The sequence below is a fragment of the Cebidichthys violaceus genome, unplaced genomic scaffold (genome assembly GCF_023349555.1).
Source record: "Cebidichthys violaceus isolate CVI_PGR_0920_01 unplaced genomic scaffold, fCebVio1.0.p SCAF_21, whole genome shotgun sequence".
Classification (NCBI taxonomy): domain Eukaryota; kingdom Metazoa; phylum Chordata; class Actinopteri; order Perciformes; family Stichaeidae; genus Cebidichthys; species Cebidichthys violaceus.
This window is the reverse complement of record NW_027176384.1, coordinates 12,397,582-12,420,544: the sequence shown is the minus strand read 5'-3', so window position 1 is coordinate 12,420,544 and position 22,963 is coordinate 12,397,582. Positions and strand designations below refer to the sequence as shown.

The following is a 22,963-nucleotide window of genomic DNA, read 5'->3' as shown; positions in this document are numbered from 1 at the left end:
TCAGGGCTTGTTTGTTGTAATCCAATCACAAGCAGTTACATTTATTAAGTTACATTTCTTAATTTCAACAGCTCTATACATTTGAACGGTTGCAGCAATTTATTTTATTGCAAAAAGAATAATGAGGCCACCGGCGTTGATCTGACTGAACACTAACTAGCTACTTCTCCGCCTTTTTTTTTTGCAGGATATGATTAAAATATGTACGTCACAGTCACATAAACATTGGTTCTGCTGAATTTAATGTTGTTTCTTTTGTACACAAATCACGCATTGGAAATGTTTCGTGAAGAATAAGAGTGAAATGAAGAGACAAATGAGTTGTGGGTGTTTAAAGCTGTAGTTCCTCATTAAGAACACAGGGAGGCAGTGGTGTCATATATTTATTAAATTAAAATCCAGACTACGAAAGGAAAATAGATATTTCTTGTTTTTGTGTTTGTGTTTAAGAATGTAACCGTATATGCTGTTGAAATTCTGCTTTAACTCTGAATGGAAGATTGATAATCCAAAATATAACCAACAAATAAATCACAATGTAGAATGAGATTGAGATAAAACTTTATCGATGCCTGGGGGTCGAAAATGATATAAAGTAATTCAAATTACCAGCTGTAAATGAAAGCAATGAACACATTAATGCATCAATTATTATAATACAACAATATAATACACGTTATTCTGAAATAGATCCTTCTGCTTTTGGTATTGTGGCTAAAACTTTTGTGCTCAAAGATCCTTTATACAATATTAAGAGCATTCATTTAGAAATAGACAAATAGCTTTGTAAAGATATTGTAATACATGTGAGCTTGCTCTGCTGGCTAGCTCATGGTCGCTGCTCTCATTCGGCGGCGGTGCGGAAGCGTAGCATCCACGCTCCGCTTCCCCTTCAGTTAAACACTGACATCGCTGCCGTTGCCTGCACTGTTAGCTGCGAGCCGCCGGCTCAGCCGTTGCCATGTTGAGAGCCGTGTAGAGGCAATAGATATGCTTTCAATTTCCCTTTTTTTTCCTTTTACTAAAAGATCTGCATAATTCTGCATGGTCCATATTTTCAGCAAATATAAAGGAACTGGAACAGCTGACTGTGTTCTTCAATAGGTTGTCTGTGGCACTGTTCACACTTCATACGCAGGGTAATCCTGGGATTGGCCCTTTCCACACACCATAGAGGCGGACTTTTGACTTCTACAAGAAAAACTCTCCTCTGACTTCATACTCACTCTCCCTCCCTCTCTCTCACCCGCAGGACGCATCGACATCATCTCCAGGACGTCCCATCAATGTTCCGCACTTGCAAATGTCGCTCATAATCCTCTTTATAACAACTTTGGGTGAGTTTATGTTTTTATCTTTTACAGTTAGTTAATAACCCTAACCCTTTAAAGTTAGTTAAAGGTAACTTAGAAACTTTCTGAGGTGCTGTCAGGACACTTTGGTTCTCACGCCTGCAGCAGCAACACATGTAATGAAAGCCATATGTAAACCATTAGTCATATATTGTTTTCACCAGAAATTGGAGTGTTTTGTAATTTGAGAAAGGGCAAAGCTGCTGCAGGAAAGTTTGACAATTCAGTTTTATTGCTCAACTCCGTGTGATTTTAATTTAAACTGAACGCAAACATGCTCTCCTTCTGGGTTTTTACAATTGAAAGCAAAAGGAGACCAGCTGTGCTGATTTGTGAGTGGATTTCTAGTTTTTATTACGGGGATTCAGGACCGTCACTGACGGCTCTTCTCCTCCCTGCAGCCCTGTGGAGCCCCGTCAGGGCGCAGCAGCTGCCGGGGTTCCCGGATGTCTGCACCGAGGGCAGCTGCTACCCGGCCACAGGTGACCTGCTGATCGGCCGGGCGCACAAGCTCTCCGTCTCCTCCACCTGCGGCCTGAAGCACCCGGAGAACTTCTGCATCGTCGGACATCTGGAGGTAAGAAAAGGCGGATGCTGCTGCTGGGACAATAAACTCAAGTAACTCAGGGCCTCGTGAGTGAGCTGCTGATGTTCCCTCCAAAACTGTGGAACAAAATACAAATGTTTGTGAAGCTAGAGTTTACTTCATCTCTTGGAAATCTACTTTAAAAGTAGTTTTCTATCTATTTAAACATTTAATGAAGCATAACATTCAAAGACCATAAACTACAAATAGTGAGAAAGAAATGCTTGGTACCGTTTTGGTATAAAAAGGTGATTTTAAGAGACTTCTCGTTTGCTTTATTGGTTCATCTAGAAGGAGCAGAATGAGCTCTGTCATGTCCTTGAACTTTAGCTGCGCTTTGATACAGAAGCTGCTTTGAAACAACACAGAGCGAGAATGTTCTTTGGTTTTTGTCTCTTTTGCGGCTGTGAGTGCCAGCAAGGAGGCCAACGTTAGTTATATATGAAAAGCACTTTTCAAAAGTGATCGCAGGAAGAAGAAAGGGGGGAATTTGGGAGATAGAGGAGAAGTTATATATACAACAAGTAATAATAACCCACAAAGTTGAAGTTATAAATCAGTTGCATGTGATTCCATCTGACATATAAACTTTAGAATTAATTTTATAATTGGCTTATAAACATAGCATTCGTCCTGTGAGAGCAGTTTCTTTCCACACACTCAGTAACAGGTAAATCAGTCATGAGACGTCCAAAATATGCAAATGTGCCTTTCACTGTCAGTCCTAGCAAACCGTATACCGTGCAGATTATCTAAATGTCTGCAGGAAGTTTTAACCCTTTTAGATTTAGATTTTCTGCTCTGTTTCCGTAACTCAACTCTGCAACAAACGTTCATTCTTATCGTCTTCTTCGTCATCGTCTTTAAAATGTCACAGAACAGTGAAAAAGAAGCCGTCGTAAATTCCCCGACCCCAAGATGGCGTCTTGAGATTGTTTGTTTGTTTGTTTGTTTGTTGACCAAAACCCAAAATACGTTTAGTTAACTGTCCGATAAGAAGAAGAAAAAGCAGCAAACTCTCACATTTCAGATCTATTGATGATGCAGACTGATAATCTAAATCGATCAGTGAACCGGCTGATAGATTCAGCGCTCCATCATGCGTGGGAGCGTGCACGTGTACAGTATCTGCTCGCTGTCTTGTGGAGTGTGAGTTCAGACATTCCTCTCCACAATAAAAGCGCTGTGTGGCCTCACAATCGCTTCGCTGTGTGCATGTGGGCCGGGGGGGGGTTATTCTCCTTTTTATCAAACAGCCCTATGGCGGGTTCGCTGTGTGAATGGTGTCCTTATGAAATGACACACTGCGGGGCCTTTTTTCTGAGCTTCCTGAGGATGAGCGCTGTCCTCAAGTATGAGCTGCATGGAGGGGGAGGGAGGGAGGGAGGGAGGGAGCCTCCAGTAGAAGACCTTTCTCCAATAAACGCTGGTCGGAGACACGACGCTCACATTTCAACACAGTTGGCAGGAGCTCTGCGAAATTGAGAAACTCTCCTTGTTTTAATCACATGCCGCGATATTTTTAAGTGTGTCCGAGCCAAAGCGAGCCTCCTGCTGTTTACAAACGCAGTGAGCACATTATTAAACAGACACATGATATATACTGTGCACTGTGATTGTTGAACACTCCAGGCTTTAAGCTGCTGCTGAAACAGACCTCCACTCCTTCAGGGAAAAGCCTCTCTTAAGATGTCGGAGATTTGCTCTCATTCAGGAGGTCGCAGGCTGAAGTTGGGTCGGCTCAGCCCGAACTTGGGCGGGTAAAGTTCTTCCAAAACAAACTGGGGAAACCATTTCTTCACGGATCTTTCATGGCTGCATCGTCCTCCCCAAAACTGTCCCACAGCTGGAAACACAATATCTTCTATTTGCATGTTCTCCTCATATCAGCGTGAATAGGATAAGCGGTTGCAGATAATGGGTGGATGGATGCTGCTGCATTAAGAGTTCCTTAATTGGGACTAATGGGTCAAATTAAACCAGCACCGAAACCATTATGGCTCCTCCACCAAACGTTACAGTTGGCGCTAGGGCTGAAACAATTAGTCAATTAATCAATTAGTGGATCAACAGATATTTCTTGGGAACTATTTTGATAACAAATAAACTAAAAAGAGCAAACTTTCGACAGATGCTTAGGAGAACAAGAAAGAACCAGTTTTCTTGTGGACAGAATAAGCAATTTGAAGATGTTACATTGGTCTTTGTTTTCATAATTTTACTACATTTCTATAAACCAAGGGATTCATAATCAGATTGATTGATAATATAAATAATCATTAGTGATGCATGTTCCATCCAGACTGCCTGATAGAGATATTGACTCCTTTTTAAAGTCACTATGAAAACTGTTGCTCTCCTGTGTTATTGATAATCAAGAATAACAAAGATATAATCATTCATCTTTGTGTTGCAGTCACTGATAATTCACTATCCCTCTCTGTGCTCTGTGACCCTCAGGAGGAGAAGAAATGTTTTGTGTGCGACTCGAGGCAGATGTTCGACGAGGACAGCAACCAAGTCAGCCACACCATCGACAACTTGGTCACCACCTTCGCCCACAACCGCCTGAAGACCTGGTGGCAGTCGGAGAACGGTGAGAGACGAAACATGCGTGAGAAAGAAAACAAAACCGCCAGACGGAAGAGAGTGTGTTTTGTTGTTGAATTACAGAGACGGAACTCCTGTTCTCTTGAGATGAATGGAGAGCAGCGGAGCGTGTGAGCTCCGACTGAGGCTCTTCTCATGGGAACTGAGCTCAGTAATGACTAGACAGGACATCACACAGACTCTCGCTGCAGCCAATCACAGCAGGAACAGGGGGCGGGGCTTACAGGTGTGCTGGGGAGAACAGGTGTGCGGGTGAGAAACTCGTGTCATCACTTGAACACACACAGGTGTAATGAGACAGTGGACGTCCACAAACAGTCGGTGCTGGACGAAGTATTCAGATTCTTTACTTAAGTAAAAGTACAAATACCACGTTGTAAAAATACTCCCAAGTCCTCCTAAGTATCATGAGGAAAATGTACTTAAAGTATTAAAAGTAGATGTACTTGTTGCGGAAAAATGGCCAAAATACAGCAAATTTTTAAAGGGACATCTGTAACATCTGTTCTGCCTGATTAATAGCACACACCTCAGGTACTCGGGGAGGAAAAACAACAATCATCACATCCTTAATTTGAGCCCTGACAGAAACCCCATCACAGTGAGAAAGTTCAGCTACAGCATGACGAAAGCTGCCCTCTTTGCTCCCTCATTCATGCCGCACACTGCTTCTCTCTTGAGTGGTGGGAATCTGTCGGAGGTGTGAGTCATGGAGGGAGCGGCGGCCAGAAGTGCAGATGGCTTAGAAACAGCAGGAAGCTGCAGACACACAATGGCTTTGCTTGGGATTTCCTAATTCCCTGGCGGTCGTCCTCCAGCTCCCCCTTGGCTTTGATATGTAATACAAACAGTGCAGTTGCAGCTAAACATGGTTGTATACAGAGAACTGGATACAGCGCTGTAGGCGGCGCCCCGTTCATTCATATAGAAGCTGCTCAATGTAAATAGCTATAGATTGACACACAAACATCGTGACGAATTTAGGAGTAGCTGGCGCAACACAATCCAGAACCGCAGATTGATTAGATTCATGTGTGCTCAACGCTCAAAAAGCCTCCGCAGCGTAAACATGTGCAGAAAGAATCTGTAAACATTTAGGATAAACTGTGTTTAAGTGCGGGAGAAAGTCTGTCTGGGGTGCGTCGTCAGAGAAAGAGATTTAATTGTTAATTTCCTGTTTCTTTTCACCTGCAGGTGTGGAAAATGTGACCATCCAGCTTGACCTGGAGGCCGAGTTTCACTTCACACACCTTATCATGACCTTTAAGGTGCCTGTCACACACACACACACACACACACACACACACACACACACACACACACACACGTTTTACACTCTCGTACCCACGGAGATAAACACAACGTCGGACAGCTGTTGTTGAGGAATGTGGGAAATCGTTGTGGTCTCTGGAGGACGGTGGGAAGAGAGGAAGGAGGGATGAGTTTGAGGGTGTGCAGTAAAAAGAAAAACGCTTCTCTCGTTGCTTTCACATGGTCGACGACGGCCAGCTGGTTTTGTGCCTGTAAATCTACATCATAATGAAAACACACACTTTCCATGCGTTTCCTGTCTCATCCTGCTGTGGGATTAGATGGCAGTAAAAATCAACACGTCTAAAAGCCGCCAGCCTTTCAGGAATATCAGAAACGTATATTCAAGTTACATTATTATTATTATTATTATTATGGTATCCAAATGAAAAGTGTTAGATATTTACAGTGTATCTAGAAAATGTACTTTATCCAAATTATAGAGTTCCCAAAACTTTGATTCAAAACAAGATGGTGCAGGAAAAAAACGTGACGATTAATGATTCAGTGATTTTTTTTTTTTTTCCGGCCGTTTCTTTTGACAGACGTTTCGGCCGGCTGCAATGGTGATCGAGCGCTCCATGGACTTTGGGAAAACGTGGCAGGTTTATCGTTACTTCGCCTCCGACTGTAAGTTGTCCTTCCCCGACGTGTCCGATGAGCCGATGGTCAAAGTGGACGAAATCATCTGCGACTCCCGTTACTCCAACTTCGAACCATCCACAGAGGGAGAAGTGAGTATTTAAGTGTATTTTTAGTATTTATAGTATTTTTTCTATTGAATGTCTGGTTGATTTTAAGGATAAATAGCCGCTCACAAAAGTCCCTTTCAATACAAACTTTAAACTGTTTTTTTTTTGTACTCTTTTAGGTGATATTTCGGGCGCTGGACCCCGTCTTTAAGATCGAGGACCCCTACAGTCTGAAGATACAGAGTGAGCTGATCCTTAATTTGCCTTTAAAACCTTTTATTGTTGTGTTTTTAAAGTCGGTGGTCCGTCATCACAGGTTGCATAAAATCCTCCAGTAATTCACAAGATAAAAGCAAAAGATCGAGCAAATTCTGAAATAAATAAATATTATTTTGTGTTGCTGAAGGATTTTTTGTCCTTTTTTAAATTTTAATTTCTGGAGTAAAAATCTATATGTTTGGATATACTGCCAGAGATTCGGAGGCTACATCATGTGAAGGTTTCATTCACTTAAACAAAAATTATGGATGGATGGAGGAAAATGATACGTCGGCTGAGGTAGTTATGTTCCCAAAAAACGAAAGAAATCACATGACCATATTGAGGGGATTTCCAGTATCAGACGGGAGGAGCGCTGCGTTGGAATTTCACATGTTGGAGCGACTTGGCCTTCGTGCACTCGCCTACATCCAGACTGAGACACACACACACACACACACACACACACACACTCACACACACATGCAGAGGCCTCATGTTAAGTATGTGGTGAATACTGTGGGCGTGTGAGGAACAAAGGCAGCGTCTTTGAGGTGGGGAAAAAAGGGAAAAAGAATCTGTAAAAAGATGTGTTATACCCAACACTCTTAATTTCCTGTGTGTGTGTGTGTGTGTGTGTGTGTGTGTGCAGACATGCTGAAGATCACTAACCTCCGGGTGAAGTTCTTGAGGCTCCACACGTTGGGCGACAACCTGCTCGACTCCCGCGAGGAAGTGACGGAGAAGTACTATTACGCCCTCTATGACATGGTTGTACGCGGGAACTGCTTCTGCTACGGTCACGCCTCCGAATGCGCCCCGATCGATGGAGCACCGACCAGTGCTGAGGGCATGGTACATCTAAACACACACTGTCAGATTCAAATAAATAGGGAAACATTTCATAGAAAAAAGATGGACTTAAAGTCCTGAAAGTGCTCCGAAAAAAAAGGGAAAATTGAATATCTACAATTTCATGTTATAACTGTAACTGTTCATCTGGTGATGAAGATCGTGTGACATGATTGAAAGCTCCAGAACAAGCTACTAAATGGACCTTTTGGTTAACTTGTTTTGTCAACAGAGAGTTGCACTGTTTTCACAACCCAGCGACAATAAATCATAATCACAAACATGTTCTGTAGCCTTTTATCAGATCGGAAGAAATCTCACCACATGGTCCATTTAGTAGCTGTTCTGGAGCTTTCGATCATATCACATGATCTTCATCGGTAGAGTCCATCTTACTAAATGGAGTGAGTAAGTTAGTGAGCTAACTTTCTTAACTGCGAAGTATGAAGAATGAACGTTCAATGAACCTCAGTTTTTAGGTTTAGCTTCCAGCAAGTCACTTTATATTTATAACTATAACATGTTTTCCGTTCATGTTTTTTTTCTTAGTCAAAAAGACTGGTACTACGAATGATGTTGATTTATGTTGTGTGTGTGTGTGTGTGTGTGTGTGTGTGTGTGTGTGTAGGTCCATGGCCGCTGTGTGTGTAATCACAACACCGAGGGACTGAACTGTGAGCGCTGTCAGGACTTTTACCACGATTTGCCTTGGAGACCCGCGGAGGGCCGAAACAGCCACGCCTGCAAGAGTACGAACACAAACATGAACGTAGATTTCACTTCTCTCTCTGTTTTTCTGTCTTTGGCTCTGTGCCTGTTCAACATTTAGTCAAGTGAGCTCTCTCGCTCGCTTGACTAAAGTTTGACGAGAAGATTAACCGCCACTCTCACGTTTGTACGTTAAGTGTGAAGCTGGAGTCAGCAGGTTAGCTTAGCTTAGCATAAAGCCTGTAAACAGCGGGCAACTAGCTATCCAGGGAAACTGTGATTGGCATGTTTCACTTTTTTTATACACTAAATTATTCATCGAGCACATAATCGGGAGATCAATCAATACTGAAAATGATACTCGCACCTCTATACTGTACAACGCAGATGAAAACAATGAGATAAGAAATAAATACAAGTCTACACACTCCTGTGTTTATAGGAATTCAATATAAAATGCACATTTTGACAAAAAAAAAAACGGCAGTAAATGTGACTTTGTTCCTCAGAGTGTGAGTGTAACCAGCACTCCACATCGTGCCACTTCGACCTGGCCATGTACATGACGACCGGCAACATGAGTGGAGGCGTGTGCGACGACTGTCGACACAACACGGTGGGCCGGCAGTGCGAGCAGTGTGCACCCTTCTACTACCAGCACCCAAACCGCGACCTGAGGGACCCCAACGTCTGCGAGCGTGAGTCACCCCCTGCCTCAACTCTGAACCCCCACTGAGAGTTCTGCACTCGTTGTTCCTCTTTACGACCACGCTCTACTCATTAGATGGACTGTTAGAATACATGTTGGTGTCCTCCTCCGGGACATGTTTCTTCCTCAGACGAGCACCACCTGGATCTGCGGCCTTTGAAGTGAAGAGCAGAAAGTAGCTGTTGTTGCGTCGTGATTGTAATTACCGACTGAGTGCTGGGCACAAGTGGAAATAGTGCTGTAAAATGGAACACAGCCTCCCCCTCTCTTTTCCTCCCCATGAGACTCATCTTTTAAATCACACACTGTTCTTGCAGCCCTTGTCCATTCTCACTCACAGATAACTAACTGGTGATGTAATGACATTTCCTCCAGTGCCTAGTTCAGACCAACATTTCATTGTTGCACACGAGAAATTTGGACAGGCTGCCATGACATTTGTTGAGCACAGTCATGCTTTCAAGCGTGAAATTTGAATCTTCACTCTTGTGCCTTTTAGATAAGACTCACTGTGTGTTCAGCAGTGGTGGAATAAGTACTCGGATGTTACTGAAAGACTTTACTTAAAGGGCCAGTGTGTAGGATTTGGTGGCATCTGACAAAAGCAAACGTTCCTGTCTAGAGCCAGTGTTTGGTTTGTCCTTTCTGGGCTACTGTAGAAACATGGCGGCTTCGTGCAGAGGATCTGCTCCGCATGTAGATGTAAATGACTCATTCTGAGGTAACACTCTTATTTTCGGGTGATTATACACAAAAATACTTAATGATAGTGTTATCCATTCCTGCCAACTGGTCCCCCTAAATGCTACACACTGTACTTTTAAGTAAAAGTAGCATTACTACAGTGTAAAAATACTTTATAGTAAAAGTACTGCATTTAATATTGTACTTAAGTAATAGCACAAAATGATCAATTATCAGTTATTAAAATATACGAAAAGTAAAAGTAGCCACGTCATTAGGATGAGTGGCCCTTTAAGAATAATCTTCATTGTAATATTGGATTATAATTATTAATGCATGTATTTGTACATTGCAGCAGGTAAAGGCGGAGCTACTTGTAACTTCTTTAAATATTGCTCGCTTGTGAATTTTGCTCCTCGTCTTTTTAGTTGGTTATATTGAAAAATAAAAGTCGTTTTTTTTTTTTTAATAATAATAAATGCTGTGGAGTAAAAAATACAATATTTGCCTCTGACGTGTAGTGGAGTAACAGTTACATAACATGGAAATACTAAGTACAAGTACCTCAAAAATGTAGTTAGGCGTCATCATGTGACGGCCCTCTACTGGTGTTCAGAGAGAGCGAAGCGAAGAGGTGGCGGAACGCATCGGCAAATTGATGGTTTGAATCGCTTTCAATGTGACTTAAATTAACATTATGTAACATCACAAACATTACAAACTATTTCCAGAACATGATGATGTTACAAGTCATGTGTCCTGGAGATTGTAAACAACATAATGCAATAGAATACATGTTAATACACTAGATTACTTTATAGACGTGAAGTGGGTGGTTATATTGTAATGTATCAGTATATGCATGCACACACTGTATATATATATATATATATATATATATATATGTATATACATACAGTATATATGGCATACCAGATGTATATGTAAATGATAGGTCATGATCTAGACTTTCTAGTTTTATTTAAAGTCATATTGCAGAGCAGATGTTAAGGTCTTTAAAAAGACATTTTCTATATTTCCCTCCCTTGTTTGTTGTAAAATATGTTAATATTTTCACATGACCATGAGATGGAGGAATGATAAGCATTCACATGTCCACACGATTTCCCTAATGTCTCCACAGAGTGCAACTGTGACCCAGCCGGGTCTCTGCAGGGCGGACTGTGTGACTCGCACACCAACGTGGCAGCCGGTCTGATCTCAGGCCAGTGTCGATGCAAAGCCAATGTGGAGGGGGTGCGCTGTGACCACTGCAGACAGGGACACCATGGCCTGGGACAGGGGCCTCACGGCTGCCTGCGTAAGTCATAATGTGTTAGGCTTCTGTTGAGGCCCTTATTATGCGCCACGTTTTAAATATCGCCTGGAAAGCCAAAGCAGTTATTCACATTTTGCTGTCATATGTGTTCTAGCTCTCCGTGGAAATGCTTGATGACTAATAAGGAAAACTAATCATTGGATGGAGGTTGGATATTGTTTGTGGAGAGTCACTATGAAACAGAAATACCCTGAGTTGTTCCTTAATTTACCCCAGAAAACACACCAATGATATAACCAGAGCTCTTTTAACATGTCCATTCATTTCAACAAGCGAAACCCAAACCCACTAAAACACCTTAAATCCAAAAGTAGTTCATTAACAATTAATAAGTGTTAATTAACAAGTTCAATTTAAGGGATACATGACGTTCCACTTTAGTTTTTTACCCCTTACAACCTCCTTAACCATGCATGTAATCAGTTAAAATACCTATGTATAAATCTATATTACAATCCATTAATTATTCTCTACCCTATACCGTTAATACCTTCATTTTCATCACTATAGAAATGTAATATTATGCAATTTTTAGGTGGAAGGTTGGTGAAAACAACTTTTAGTTGTCTGTAATATCAGAAATAGAGATTAAAAGTGCATTTTGCTGGAGAACTTGAAATAACAACGCTGACACAAACCATACACAGTGTAGGTAAACAGTCAGACAGACAGACGCGGGTGAATCTGATGCTACATTGTTCGCTTGTGTGTTTTGGCAGCTTGTACCTGTAACCCGCTGGGCACTCTGTCTGGAGGAAACTCCTGTGATTCGGACACAGGAAGGTGCTTCTGCAAACGCCTCGTTGACGGACAAAATTGCGACGAGTGTCTGGTGCGCAAACGCAACCGCCTCAATTAAAATTCTCTTACATTTTTGCGTGTGTGTGTGTGTGTGTGTGTGTGTGTGTGTGTGTATGTGTGTATATAAACAAAGGTCTGTGTGTTCCATTCTTTTCCATGTAGCCGCAGCACTGGGGTCTGTCCAATGACATGGACGGCTGCAGATCATGTGACTGTGATCCGGGCGGGGCTGTCGACAATAAGTACGTTTAAAGATCAATGTGCATATAACAGGAGTCACATTTCACTCCAAAACATATGCACTAAAACATTTCTATTGTACATTTATGAAAAAGCAGAAAAACAAAAATGCATTGAATGTATAGGTAGTGAGATAATATCTGCCAAATCCCTCCCTCCACAGCTGTGACCCTCACTCAGGACAGTGTGTGTGCAGGGAGCACATGTTTGGAAGACGCTGCGATCGAGTGGAGTCCGGCTTCTACTTCATCACTCTGGATCACTACACCTACGAGGCAGAGGACGCCAAGCATGGACCCGTAAGTATCCCATGTATTTACCTAAAACATGTGAACGACAGCTTTGTTGATGTCTTTAATCCCTGTCAGGGTGTGACGGTGGTACCGAGGCCTTACCCTCTGGATCGCAGTCCTACGTGGACCGGTATGGGCTTCGTTAATGTTCCAGAAGGAGCCTACTTGGAGTTCACCATCAACAACGTCCCAGAGTCCATGGACTACGACATCCTTATTCGCTACGAGCCACAGGTAATAAACATCATTTGTGTTTATACATTCAGCAAATAATGTGACATTTAATCGACTACAAGTCTGGATAGTAAGAACAAGAACAACGCTTCATACATATTTTGTTTGAATTGGTGTTTGGTGATGTTGATTTAATGTATTAAAGTTACTACAAGGAACTTCTAACTGGTCTATATTTAATACTGATGCCTCTCTATGACCTATATAAGTAAACGAGACCATCAGCGAGAAGATTGTTTATTCTAAATACAGTCTGACAACTTTTCACACGGGGACCGCCAAAGTCAACACAAAATGAAAGTTCCTTGTAGTAGCCTCAAAGTTTTACGAATGAAAATGACGTAGATATGTGTGTGTGTGTCTGTGTATGTTTGCAGCTGCCAGAGCAGTGGGAGCAGGTGAACATCCGAGTGCAGCGTCCCGTCTTCTCTCCTCCAAACTACTCCGCTCACTGCGGCAGCTCCGTCCAGAGTGAAGACGACCAGTCCGTCTCTCTTCCACCTGGATCCAGGTAAAAACAGTTACCTAACTTCACTGTGTCTCTCTCTAGCAAGACGTTCGCTACACACACACACACACACACACACACACACACACACACACACACACACACACACACCGACTCTCTGTTGTGTTTCAGACACGTGTTGCTGGTGAGGCCGGTGTGTTTCGAGAAAGGACTGAACTACACGATCCGCCTCACTCTGCCTCTCTACTCGTCAGTCAGTGACGTCCAGAGCCCGTACACGCTCATCGACTCTGTACGTTGATTTTCATGAACTCCATTCATTCATTAACCCCATCTCTTTAATGACAGAAAGGTTTTCCTTGTTGGTCTTCCATTGCTCTCCATACAACTGTACCCATGAGGCTCAGTAGCGCTTCCTGTTGATCAGAGGCCTGATTCAAAGTTGAAGCTAATTCCAAACTCTTTGTTGTTGTAATCAGACCCAGAATACAAACTTAAATTAAAGCAGCTGTACAGGAATTTCAATTTGGCACCCTGAACATCTAGAGCCCTCCACTCTGCTATTCTATTTCTTCAAACCTGTGTTTTTTTATTATGGCTTCCATTCCCACTGACCCCTTGTCCTCCTCCTCTTCCTCTCTTCGTAGTTGGTGCTGATACCCCGGGTCAGGGAGCTGGACATGTTCCACGGGATCGACGGTGAAGGAGCGTGGGATACGTTCCAGCGCTACCGGTGTCTGGAGAGCAGCCAGAGCGTCGTGAAAAGCCCCTTGACCGACATCTGCAACGACTACATCTTCAGCGTCTCTGCTCTGCTGCACAAAGGAGCCATCGGTACGTAGTTTTATGTGCGCATGTATATAATGTGTGTTTGTAGAGTTACTGACATTTTCTTAGTTTTTCTGTTCATTATACGATATTATTAAACTACTAGCCCGATGTGACATGAGATTGTTTGTTTACAGGTGATTTTGCTCATAACCTTCTCATAAATCTCACTTTTCTCTCCCAGCATGCCAGTGTGACCCTCAGGGTGCACTCAGCGCTGTGTGTGAGCCCAGTGGAGGTCAGTGCCAGTGTCGACACAACGTTGTCGGCAGGAACTGTGACCACTGTGCCCCCGCTACGTTTCTGTTCAGCCCCGCCGGCTGCAGACGTAAGTTTTGAGCACGGCTGTGCGGTTCGAGGCTAATTCAACTCCGTAACAGGAAGTGTAATGATGATAATCTCACCCTCAGCTTGCGATTGTGACCCTCTGGGCTCCGTCAGCGCCTTCTGCCACGAGGCGACGGGCCAGTGCGAGTGTGTGCCAGGGGCCACGGGGCGCCAGTGTGCCCACTGCCTGCCGGGCTTCTGGGGCTTCCCTCAGTGCAGACCATGCCAGTGTAACGGCCACAGCGAGTACTGCCACCCTCAGACTGGAGAGTGTCAGGGCTGCAGAGACTTCACCACCGGACACCACTGTGAGAGGTTTGGCACCGGAAAGCTAAATCGAGAGGCATTACGATCACGGGATGTGGGAGTCTCTCTAGCTTACCTGTTCCTTTACTTCCAGGTGTCTGGGCGGTTATCATGGCGACCCAGAGCTGGGTTCAGGTGGCCACTGCCGTCCCTGTATGTGCCCCGATGGTCCGCGCAGTGGACGCCAGTTTTCTGACAGCTGTTACCTTCTGGCTACCACTAACCAGCTGGTGTGTGTGTGCAGCCCTGGCTACAAAGGTATAGAAACACACACACACACACACACACACACACACACACACACACACACAGACAGACCATAATTAGTAATAGCAGATTTGTTTTTATGTAAGCAGCTCAAAGCATCGCGTTACAGTTCATGTCATCGCGTCGTCACATGTTAGAAACCCAAACAACACTTGAGGCCTCCTCTAATTAGCCCTCTGAACTTGAAAAACATGAATTCACTTCCTGTTTCCTTTCCTCGTCCAGGTGCCAGGTGTGACGAGTGTGCCCCCGGTTATTTCGGGAACCCTTTGGTGCCCGGTGGGCGCTGCATGCCCTGTCAGTGTAACAGCAACATCGACATGCACGACCCGGGGTCCTGTGACGCTCGGACGGGCGCCTGTCTCAAATGCCTGTACCACACTGAGGGCTACGGGTGTCAGCACTGCAAACAGGGTTACTATGGCGACGCTGCCACTCAGACCTGCTGGAGTGAGTACAGCTGTTGGTGTTGGTGATGTGACACCACTGTATGTATGGGTACATGTATATGATTCATCTGCAAAGGGATGATACTATATAGACCGGTTTAGCACTAATTGATCATTTAATTTCTGTATACATAGAAGTACAACACTTTTGTCAAGAAAGTAGGCCAATACTTGGTTGTAGGATTTATGTTAATCTTCCATATCGATATAATTAACATCCTCAAGTATCAGTTGGGCCGTAGCATCAATCTCATCTCACAGTGTGTTTGAGGGCAAACATCAGTGTTTCTTTTGATATGATGAATTCTCACACAAACAAATCAAACGTGGGTAAAAGCTTTCGAACGCTTGTTGAACGCTGATTGACGTCTTTCCTCCTCTGTGCAGAGTGCATGTGTAACTTTGTGGGCACGGCACCTCGGGCCTGTTCGTCCCCTGATGAGTGTCAGTGTGACCAGCACAGCGGCCAGTGTCCCTGCCTGCCCAACGTGGTCGGGCAGAACTGCGACGCCTGTGCCGCCGACACGTGGAACATCACCGGCGGGACGGGCTGCCAGCGCTGCGACTGCGACCTCGTCCACTCCTACGGATCCTCCTGCGACGAGGTGAGTCAGACGCTGTGATGGAATCCAAGAGCAGTAAACATCCGACATCTGTCTGCATCATTTCCTGCGTTAGCATCGCAGCAGCTGCTCCGATTTGCTCTCCCACGTTATGATGTATAGCTGAACTGAATCCCAACGCTGCACCACACATCTTGTCTCTCAATGAACGATTGTTGAGTGAGTTTTCCTTCCACAAGGTTTTTTCCCCAAACAGTTCTCAGGGAGAGTGAAGCTGCAGGGCTGCAGTAAGTCACTGTGGCCAACCCATCTAATCACCGAGGCCTGTGTTTGTGTTGTTTTTGTGATGTATGGACTCCAGCTGTTTGGGAATTGCTTCTCTCCGCTGCTCTGTTTTACTCAAACTCACAACTCCGTATGTGGATGCATGGGAACATGCACATAAAGAACAGAATAGTGTACACACACACACACACACACATAAATAAATATGTGGGTTTCTGTGTTTACTGGCTGCTCTCCATCAGAGGAAGGAAGTTTCAGAATACACTGTGGAATAACTAAATACACGTTTCTCTGAGAGCAGCAAGTTGTATCAAACTACAAAGGTCCATTGTGTGAAAGAAAAGACATGAAACAAACTGCATTAGTCTAAAAGTTCAGCTGTTTCATAATCCACCCTCTTGCACACCTACTGTCTGATCATATTTAGTTGACCTGATGTTCTTTGTGTTTTTGCCGCTCCTGAAGATCACAGGACAGTGTTTGTGCAAACCAGGTTTTGGTGGCAAGACGTGTCGGGAATGCAGAGAGCTCTTCTGGGGGGATCCAGAAGTCAAATGTCATGGTGGGTAACACATCACCGCTATATGAACAAACAAGAAAACTGAGTATTAATGTTAAGCTACGTGAAGCTTGTTACACTGCCCTCTAGTGGCCAGCTCAGCTAACAGTGGTCTAAATAGTTGGTTCCAAGTTATCTGTGTTTTCCTCTAGCAAAGCTCTGCCAGGCCTGGACAGCAGCCACATTCACTTCCTGCTTTTTTTTGGGGGGGGGATCTTTCTGACGTCCTCTGGTCCTCAGTATGTGAAACACATTAGCAGTTTGGCTGAGGTCAGGTAAGAGACCTGGCCAGCCAATAACATGCCGCTGATGGCAACGAAAGAACTCCTCAGTTCCCTTGTTTTTATGATTAAGATAAGTGACCTAACATAGGGGGACTGTGTTTAAAACAGCCAGGAGTCCTAGTCCTACACTACTCACCCAATAAGGACATGAACACTCTCGAACAGCAAGAGCCAAAAACATCTCTGTCCTAAGACTTCCTGTCTGTACTGTATTATGTTTATATTTCCTTCTACATTACATCCTCTTTTCTCCCTGCAAGTAGTTGAAGTTCTCATATGAGTCACCATGTTGTAGGACTTGAGCTTTATTTTGTGTTTCCTCGTTTTTTTGTGTGTGTGTGTGTGTGTGTGTGTGTGTATCTATGAGGAAGCATTCCAGCGGTGACTGTGAAGTGTCTTTGGAATTAGTTGGTTAAATGTCAGCAGCAGTGAATCAGTGAGCTGGTGCTCAGCTATCGCTCTCTGAACCCCCCCCCCCCAAAAAAAAAAAAAAAAGTTGTATTGTCTGTTGAACAAATTGCAGAAATGTGCGCCTCACAGTAGCTTCTCATCCTTAGAAGACTAGAGAGGGGGAGTGGAGCTGGGAATGACCTCTCATTCCCGGCTCATGAGAACCAGATGTTCTCCAGAACTCCCAGGCATCCCACTTTCGTCATGCACCAACGCCCAGAGGACTCAGGAATCCTGAGTTATTCCTGCTGTATTCCCTGAAGGTCTCTCAAGCTGTTAAACCAGCTGGACGTCGCGTTCCCTCTGCACAGATGATACACTAACACGCACTGAGAGAAGTGTGGGATTAAGTGAGAGTTATGTGAGAGAGTGTTGGTGATAAAGCCTCTTAAAGCTGCCGCCACAGCTGAGAGGTTGTTATGTCCACATTTATATGTCAGAGGTTAAAATGTTTGCGTTGTCGGTGTCCTTGTCTGCGTGGTGTGATTTAAGGATGATCGCCGTGCTTGTTCTGACCCTAAAGTGCTTCTAAAAACAGGTGTAATGTTTCATCGTGATAATGCAAAACTTCAAACCTTCTGCTCCATAAATCACACAACACACAGCAACACCGATGGTGGAAACCTCTCCAACCTTGGATTCCTTCTTTCTGACTTACACCAAACCTCCTCCTCCTCCTCCTCCTCCTCTTCCTCTTCTCTGGGGATGGAGGCCAGCCCTGTGGAGTGCCTCAAGACTTGGGTCACGTTCATGTCTCCGTTTATTTACTGGAGGTGCTGGAGGTTGAGCAAACTTTGTTTTCAAATGGCTCATTTCCCGAGGGAGACTTAAACACTTAAACACTCGTATAACAGAGTCCTCTAGGTCAAACAAGTTATATTATGAAGTTCATTTTTCATCATTTTGACACTCAAGTCATAGTACATCATGTAAATATGACTGTACAGGACAAATACTTACTACACTTGACAACAGTGATGGCTGACATCATGCACTATTAAATTGAAAGCCAACATTGCATTTTTTTTTTTTTTTGTCTTTCAACACTATCTGGGGCTGGAGCGGTTACTTGAAGTTACATTGTACATTCTATCTGCATATTCCTGTATTCATTTAAGATTCCTGAAATCTGATTTTGTCTTCCAGCTTGTGACTGCGACTCTCGGGGAATCTCCAGCGATCAGTGCCATCGTGCGACGGGTCAGTGTACCTGTGTGGAGGGCGCGTCTGGGCCACGGTGTGACAAATGTGCCAGAGGCTATCAGGGGGAGTTCCCCACCTGTGAACCCTGCCACCAGTGCTTTGCCGTCTGGGACGCCGCGGTCGGCGAGCTGACCAATCAAACTCGACGCCTCGAGGGTCAAGTGACACAGCTCCAGACCAGTGGGGTGACGGCGCCATACAAAGACTTGGTCAGCAGCCTGGAGAGGAACGCCAAAGCTGTCAGAGAAATAGTCGAGAGCAACCCTGCAGCAGTGAAGCTGGAGCAGATCCAGGAGCTGATGCATCAGATCACGTATGTACACAAACAAATCTGTACAACATCTGCAGACACCTTCTTGTTGGAGTTCATTACTGTCTTGTGTCTTACAGCGGCGTGATGTCCTATCTAAACGGAAAGCTGAACACGACGGAGGAGACCTTGAACCTTCTCCAAAGTGACGCCAACGCCACCGACGCAAACTTAGACACGCTGACCGATGAGGCCAACCGGCTGGAGCTGAGTGTCCAGGAGCTGATAAAGGAGGTGTACAATGCCAAGAACGCCAACATCCAGGGTGAGAAAGAAGAGCAAGGAACAGCACTGAAGGCTTTTCTTGATGGAAAAGATGTCTTTTGCTCTTCTCCCGACTGGCTTCATCAAAAGTTTGACTGACGGATGGTTCATCCAATCACCTGCCAAGTATTTTCTGCAAGTCATAGTCATCACAGGGTTTCTTACATGCCCCTGAAGTTGCTTGTATAACCACCAAGTAGCTATTTTCACCTTACAGAACAGCTGAGTCACACTGAACTTGTGCTGAAAACCACCAATTATTGAATAGAAATAACATGCCACTATATTGTCAAGTAACCCGGTCTCACATAGCGTACTCATGCTGACATTCCCCCATAAATATATGATCCATTTCCCCAATTTCACTTCTCAGAGTTCCATGCAGACCTCAGGCCGACTGACACCCTTTTTCTGTGTCTTCTCAGGTGCCATGGACACCATTGCAGCCGCACACATGCAGTCTACGATGGCTGAGGTCCGCGCCAACACCTCCACCAGCAATCCCAGAAGCACGGTGGAGGAATCAGCCACAGTACGGAAAGCCACAGAGGACAAACTGAGCAGCGCTCAGAAGGAGTTTGACCGCAAGCACCAGAGAAACTCTCAGAAGCTGGACAAACTGTCCTCTGAGCTGAATAAATTAGACCTGTCACCACTTAGTGAGAAGGTGAGAGAGGTTTATAAAGAGTCTGTTTTTCTCAGTGAAGTTTCATCTTAATGCCGAACATCGTCGACAAACAGGCTGACCTCAAATAATCACTTCAACTCACTTTGTTTTCGGTTTTTTCTCTGCAGACATGTGGTGGTGCGGCTGAAGGGGACGGCTGCTCTGGCTCCCCCTGCGGTGGTTTGGGTTGCGTCGGCGAGGACGGAGCGCCTCAGTGCGGCGGAGAAGGATGCGGAGGCCTCTTCACGACTTCCCAAACTGCACTCAAGTCAGCCAAAGACCTGGACCAGGAGATCCTCGCAGCGAGTCAGGAAGTGGACAAGCTCTCCAGGATGGTGAGTGAACATGGTAGAAACTCAACTAATGTAGAATAACTTCAGATGTAAGTGAGCTTTAACTGATTGTGTTCGTGGTCAGGTGTGGGAAGCCAACAACCGCGCAAACAAGGCCAAGGTGAACGCTCTGGAGGTGCTGGTCAAATCCAACCGGAGCAAAGAGAGAGTGGAGCAGAGCAACCAGCAGCTCCGGAACCTCATCAAAGAGATACGAGACCTGCTCACCAGTGAGTACATCGCAAGAAAAGTCATTTTTGGCGGTTTGAAGTTTAAAAAGGGGGAAAAAAAGTATCAACTATGTTTTGTTTCTGATTATCCAGACGACAAGGCAGATGTTTCGGTGATTGAGGCGGTGGCCAACGAGGTGTTGGCTCTGGAGATGCCGACCTCGACCGAAAAGCTGCAGGAGCTGACGAAGGAGATCAGGGAGAAGGTCGACACCCTGACCAGCGTGGAGACGATCCTCAGTCAGAGCGCTGAGGACATCCAGGCTGCAGAGACGCTGCTGAAACAGGCCAAGGCTGCCAGGTAACATAATTAATAATGTTTAAGATTATAGGAATATAGGTTCATTTTAGTGAGTTTTTGCTGACTCTCTGTGTATTTGTTGAGCAGACTTTTAAACTATTCTTTTCCCACATGCATGCTATAATTTCCATATAGTATAAAGCTGCCAGAATCCCAAAATACAAATTCACAGGCACCCGTAAACAATTCCAAATCTTTAGTTGTAATCACTGAAAATATTACAGTTCAAGGATGAAAAAAACAATATTGTTTCACCTTTTTATATGCACAAAAACAGCAGAAAAATGTAAGAAATTAAACAAACTTTATTCATGTTAAGGGGTTTTACCCCAACTTGCTTTTGTGCCTTATTCATTGAAAGTCTGTTTGCTTGTAAATCACTGCAAATATGAATAATAATTCAAAAATGTTTACGCTCTCCAGACATAAATGAGATACTGTGTTTTCTTAGATTGTCTCTCGTCTACATATATACATAATAAAGTTATGTTATTATAAATTCATATACTCTATCTGTCCATCAGTGAGGAGGCGTCTAACATAAAGGAGGCGGCAGATGTGGTGAAGGCCGCCCTGGATGAGACTGAGCGTGCTCAGAGTATCGCTATGGACGCCATCCAACTGGCCCAGAACAACACGAAGGGAACCCTGGACCTGCTGGTCTCCGTGAGTTTGTTCTCCACATCCGATAATTATTTTCAAAATCCACAACCCTCTTTTTCTCAGACTGATGAAAGCTTCATGTACCGATAACGGACACAGAACCAGTGACTTCAATATGTGCGCGTGTGTCAGGTGGAGTCGGAGACGGCCATGTCGGAGCTGAAGCTCAGTAACACCACGGGTCGTCTGGTTCAGCTGGAGAGGGAGGTCGGCCTGCTGAGACAGAACAGCCGGGAGGTGAACCGCATGGCGGAGACGGCCGACTGGACCACGGACCAGGCCAGACTGAACGCAGAGGAGGCCCAGCAGGTCGCTCACACACACACACACACACACACCTTACGTTTGGATTTTCTGTAATGAGGGCCACTTTTCATCAGTCTAACAAGGTGAAGAAAGGAGCATTTTCTGCTGCTGTTCTCCCAGTAACGCTGCTTCGTTTCTCTTTGTGTGTGAAGGAGTTTGACGTGGAGGTGAAAGACAAATTAGTGGAAGTGGAGGACCTGGTGGAGGTTAAAGGGGAGTCGGTGCTGCAGGCGAGGAGGAGAGCGGACGAACTGCAGCAGGAAGCCAAAGAGCTGCTCGCCCAGAGCAGCAGCAAGCTGCAGAGACTCGGAGGTAGCCCTCAGATGTTTACAGTATTTTCATTTACATACTATACTATGACTGTTTTTTTTTATTGTTTTCGACATACTATACTATGACTTTTTTGTTTTTCTTTCATAAGTCATAGTTTACTGTGCTTTCAGAGTTGGAAAGTTCTTATGAGGCCAACCAGCTCATCCTGGAGGCCAAAGCTGCAGAGCTGGTGGAGTTGGAGCAAACGGTGCGACGGATCCTGGAGGAGATCAGCTACAAAGTGACGCTGTACAGCACCTGTGCGTGATGATCGCCCGCCTCAAACTCTTTACCCTCATCGTGTGTACTGGCTGGGATTTTAAAAAGGTGCCAAATGTTTTAAAGCATTTCAATGATGCTTTCAGATAATTCCCTGAGTATTTTATAGCTTTTAGGACCAAACACTGTAATATCTTTGACACTGTCAGCGCCAACAACTTAACATTCATATTGGACAGCTGTGCCAAAAAAAAACCTTTAACAAGTGAAATAAGCTGTACTGCTGCCAAAGACCATTAAAGTATTGAAGTAACGAGTCTCAAAGGAAACCACTAAAAGCCAATGTGACCTCAGTGCTCGAAACCAAGAATGTGTAGAGAATATTGAACGATGTAGCTGTATAAGATATTAAAACCTTTGTATTTAAATATTTAAACATATTTGACAGAAGCAATTTATACGTACTGAATAATCCCAACGATATTAAACATTTGTGGACCAAAAACATTTGTGAGTGGTTTTGTTTGTGCATACGAACAAATATTAAACTTCTATTTGAAAATCAAGTAACTGAAGCGTCTGTCTTTTGTTTTGTTTTTGGTGGAGCGTCAGGACGTTGAGCTGCCTGATGGGGACTTTAATACCAGATTCATTTTAAATGTTCAAGGTTTCCCTGAGCTGGTAACCCATAAAGAACAAA

The 22,963-nt window shown here is 44.3% G+C and overlaps 1 protein-coding gene across 1 annotated transcript; it reads left to right on the top strand.

Annotated features, from left to right (window-relative positions):
• The first annotated feature begins 1,233 nt into the window (after positions 1-1,233).
• LOC137877493 (laminin subunit beta-1-like) lies at positions 1,234-22,829 on the top strand. The gene is made up of 33 exons (XM_068717439.1): positions 1,234-1,337; positions 1,754-1,929; positions 4,399-4,534; positions 5,743-5,816; positions 6,405-6,593; positions 6,731-6,794; positions 7,462-7,664; positions 8,290-8,410; positions 8,879-9,067; positions 10,907-11,083; positions 11,821-11,933; positions 12,065-12,144; positions 12,306-12,441; positions 12,511-12,669; positions 13,047-13,180; positions 13,310-13,430; positions 13,786-13,972; positions 14,151-14,294; positions 14,377-14,608; positions 14,694-14,857; positions 15,092-15,316; positions 15,703-15,920; positions 16,629-16,725; positions 18,603-18,972; positions 19,050-19,234; positions 19,659-19,900; positions 20,029-20,235; positions 20,318-20,462; positions 20,556-20,763; positions 21,288-21,429; positions 21,559-21,735; positions 21,885-22,044; positions 22,176-22,829. Exons 1-33 carry the CDS (start codon positions 1,304-1,306, stop codon positions 22,310-22,312), a joined length of 5,346 nt encoding a protein of 1,781 aa, XP_068573540.1. The 5' UTR covers positions 1,234-1,303; the 3' UTR covers positions 22,313-22,829.
• Positions 22,830-22,963: the final 134 nt, after the last annotated feature.

Coding starts and splice junctions, on each gene's coding strand:
- LOC137877493 (XM_068717439.1), top strand. CDS start 1,304: ATGTCGCTCATAATCCTCTTTATAACAACTTTGG. Junction 19,235..19,658: donor CAAGAACGCCAACATCCAGG/GTGAGAAAGAAG, acceptor GTGTCTTCTCAG/GTGCCATGGACACCATTGCA. Junction 20,236..20,317: donor TGGACAAGCTCTCCAGGATG/GTGAGTGAACAT, acceptor GTTCGTGGTCAG/GTGTGGGAAGCCAACAACCG.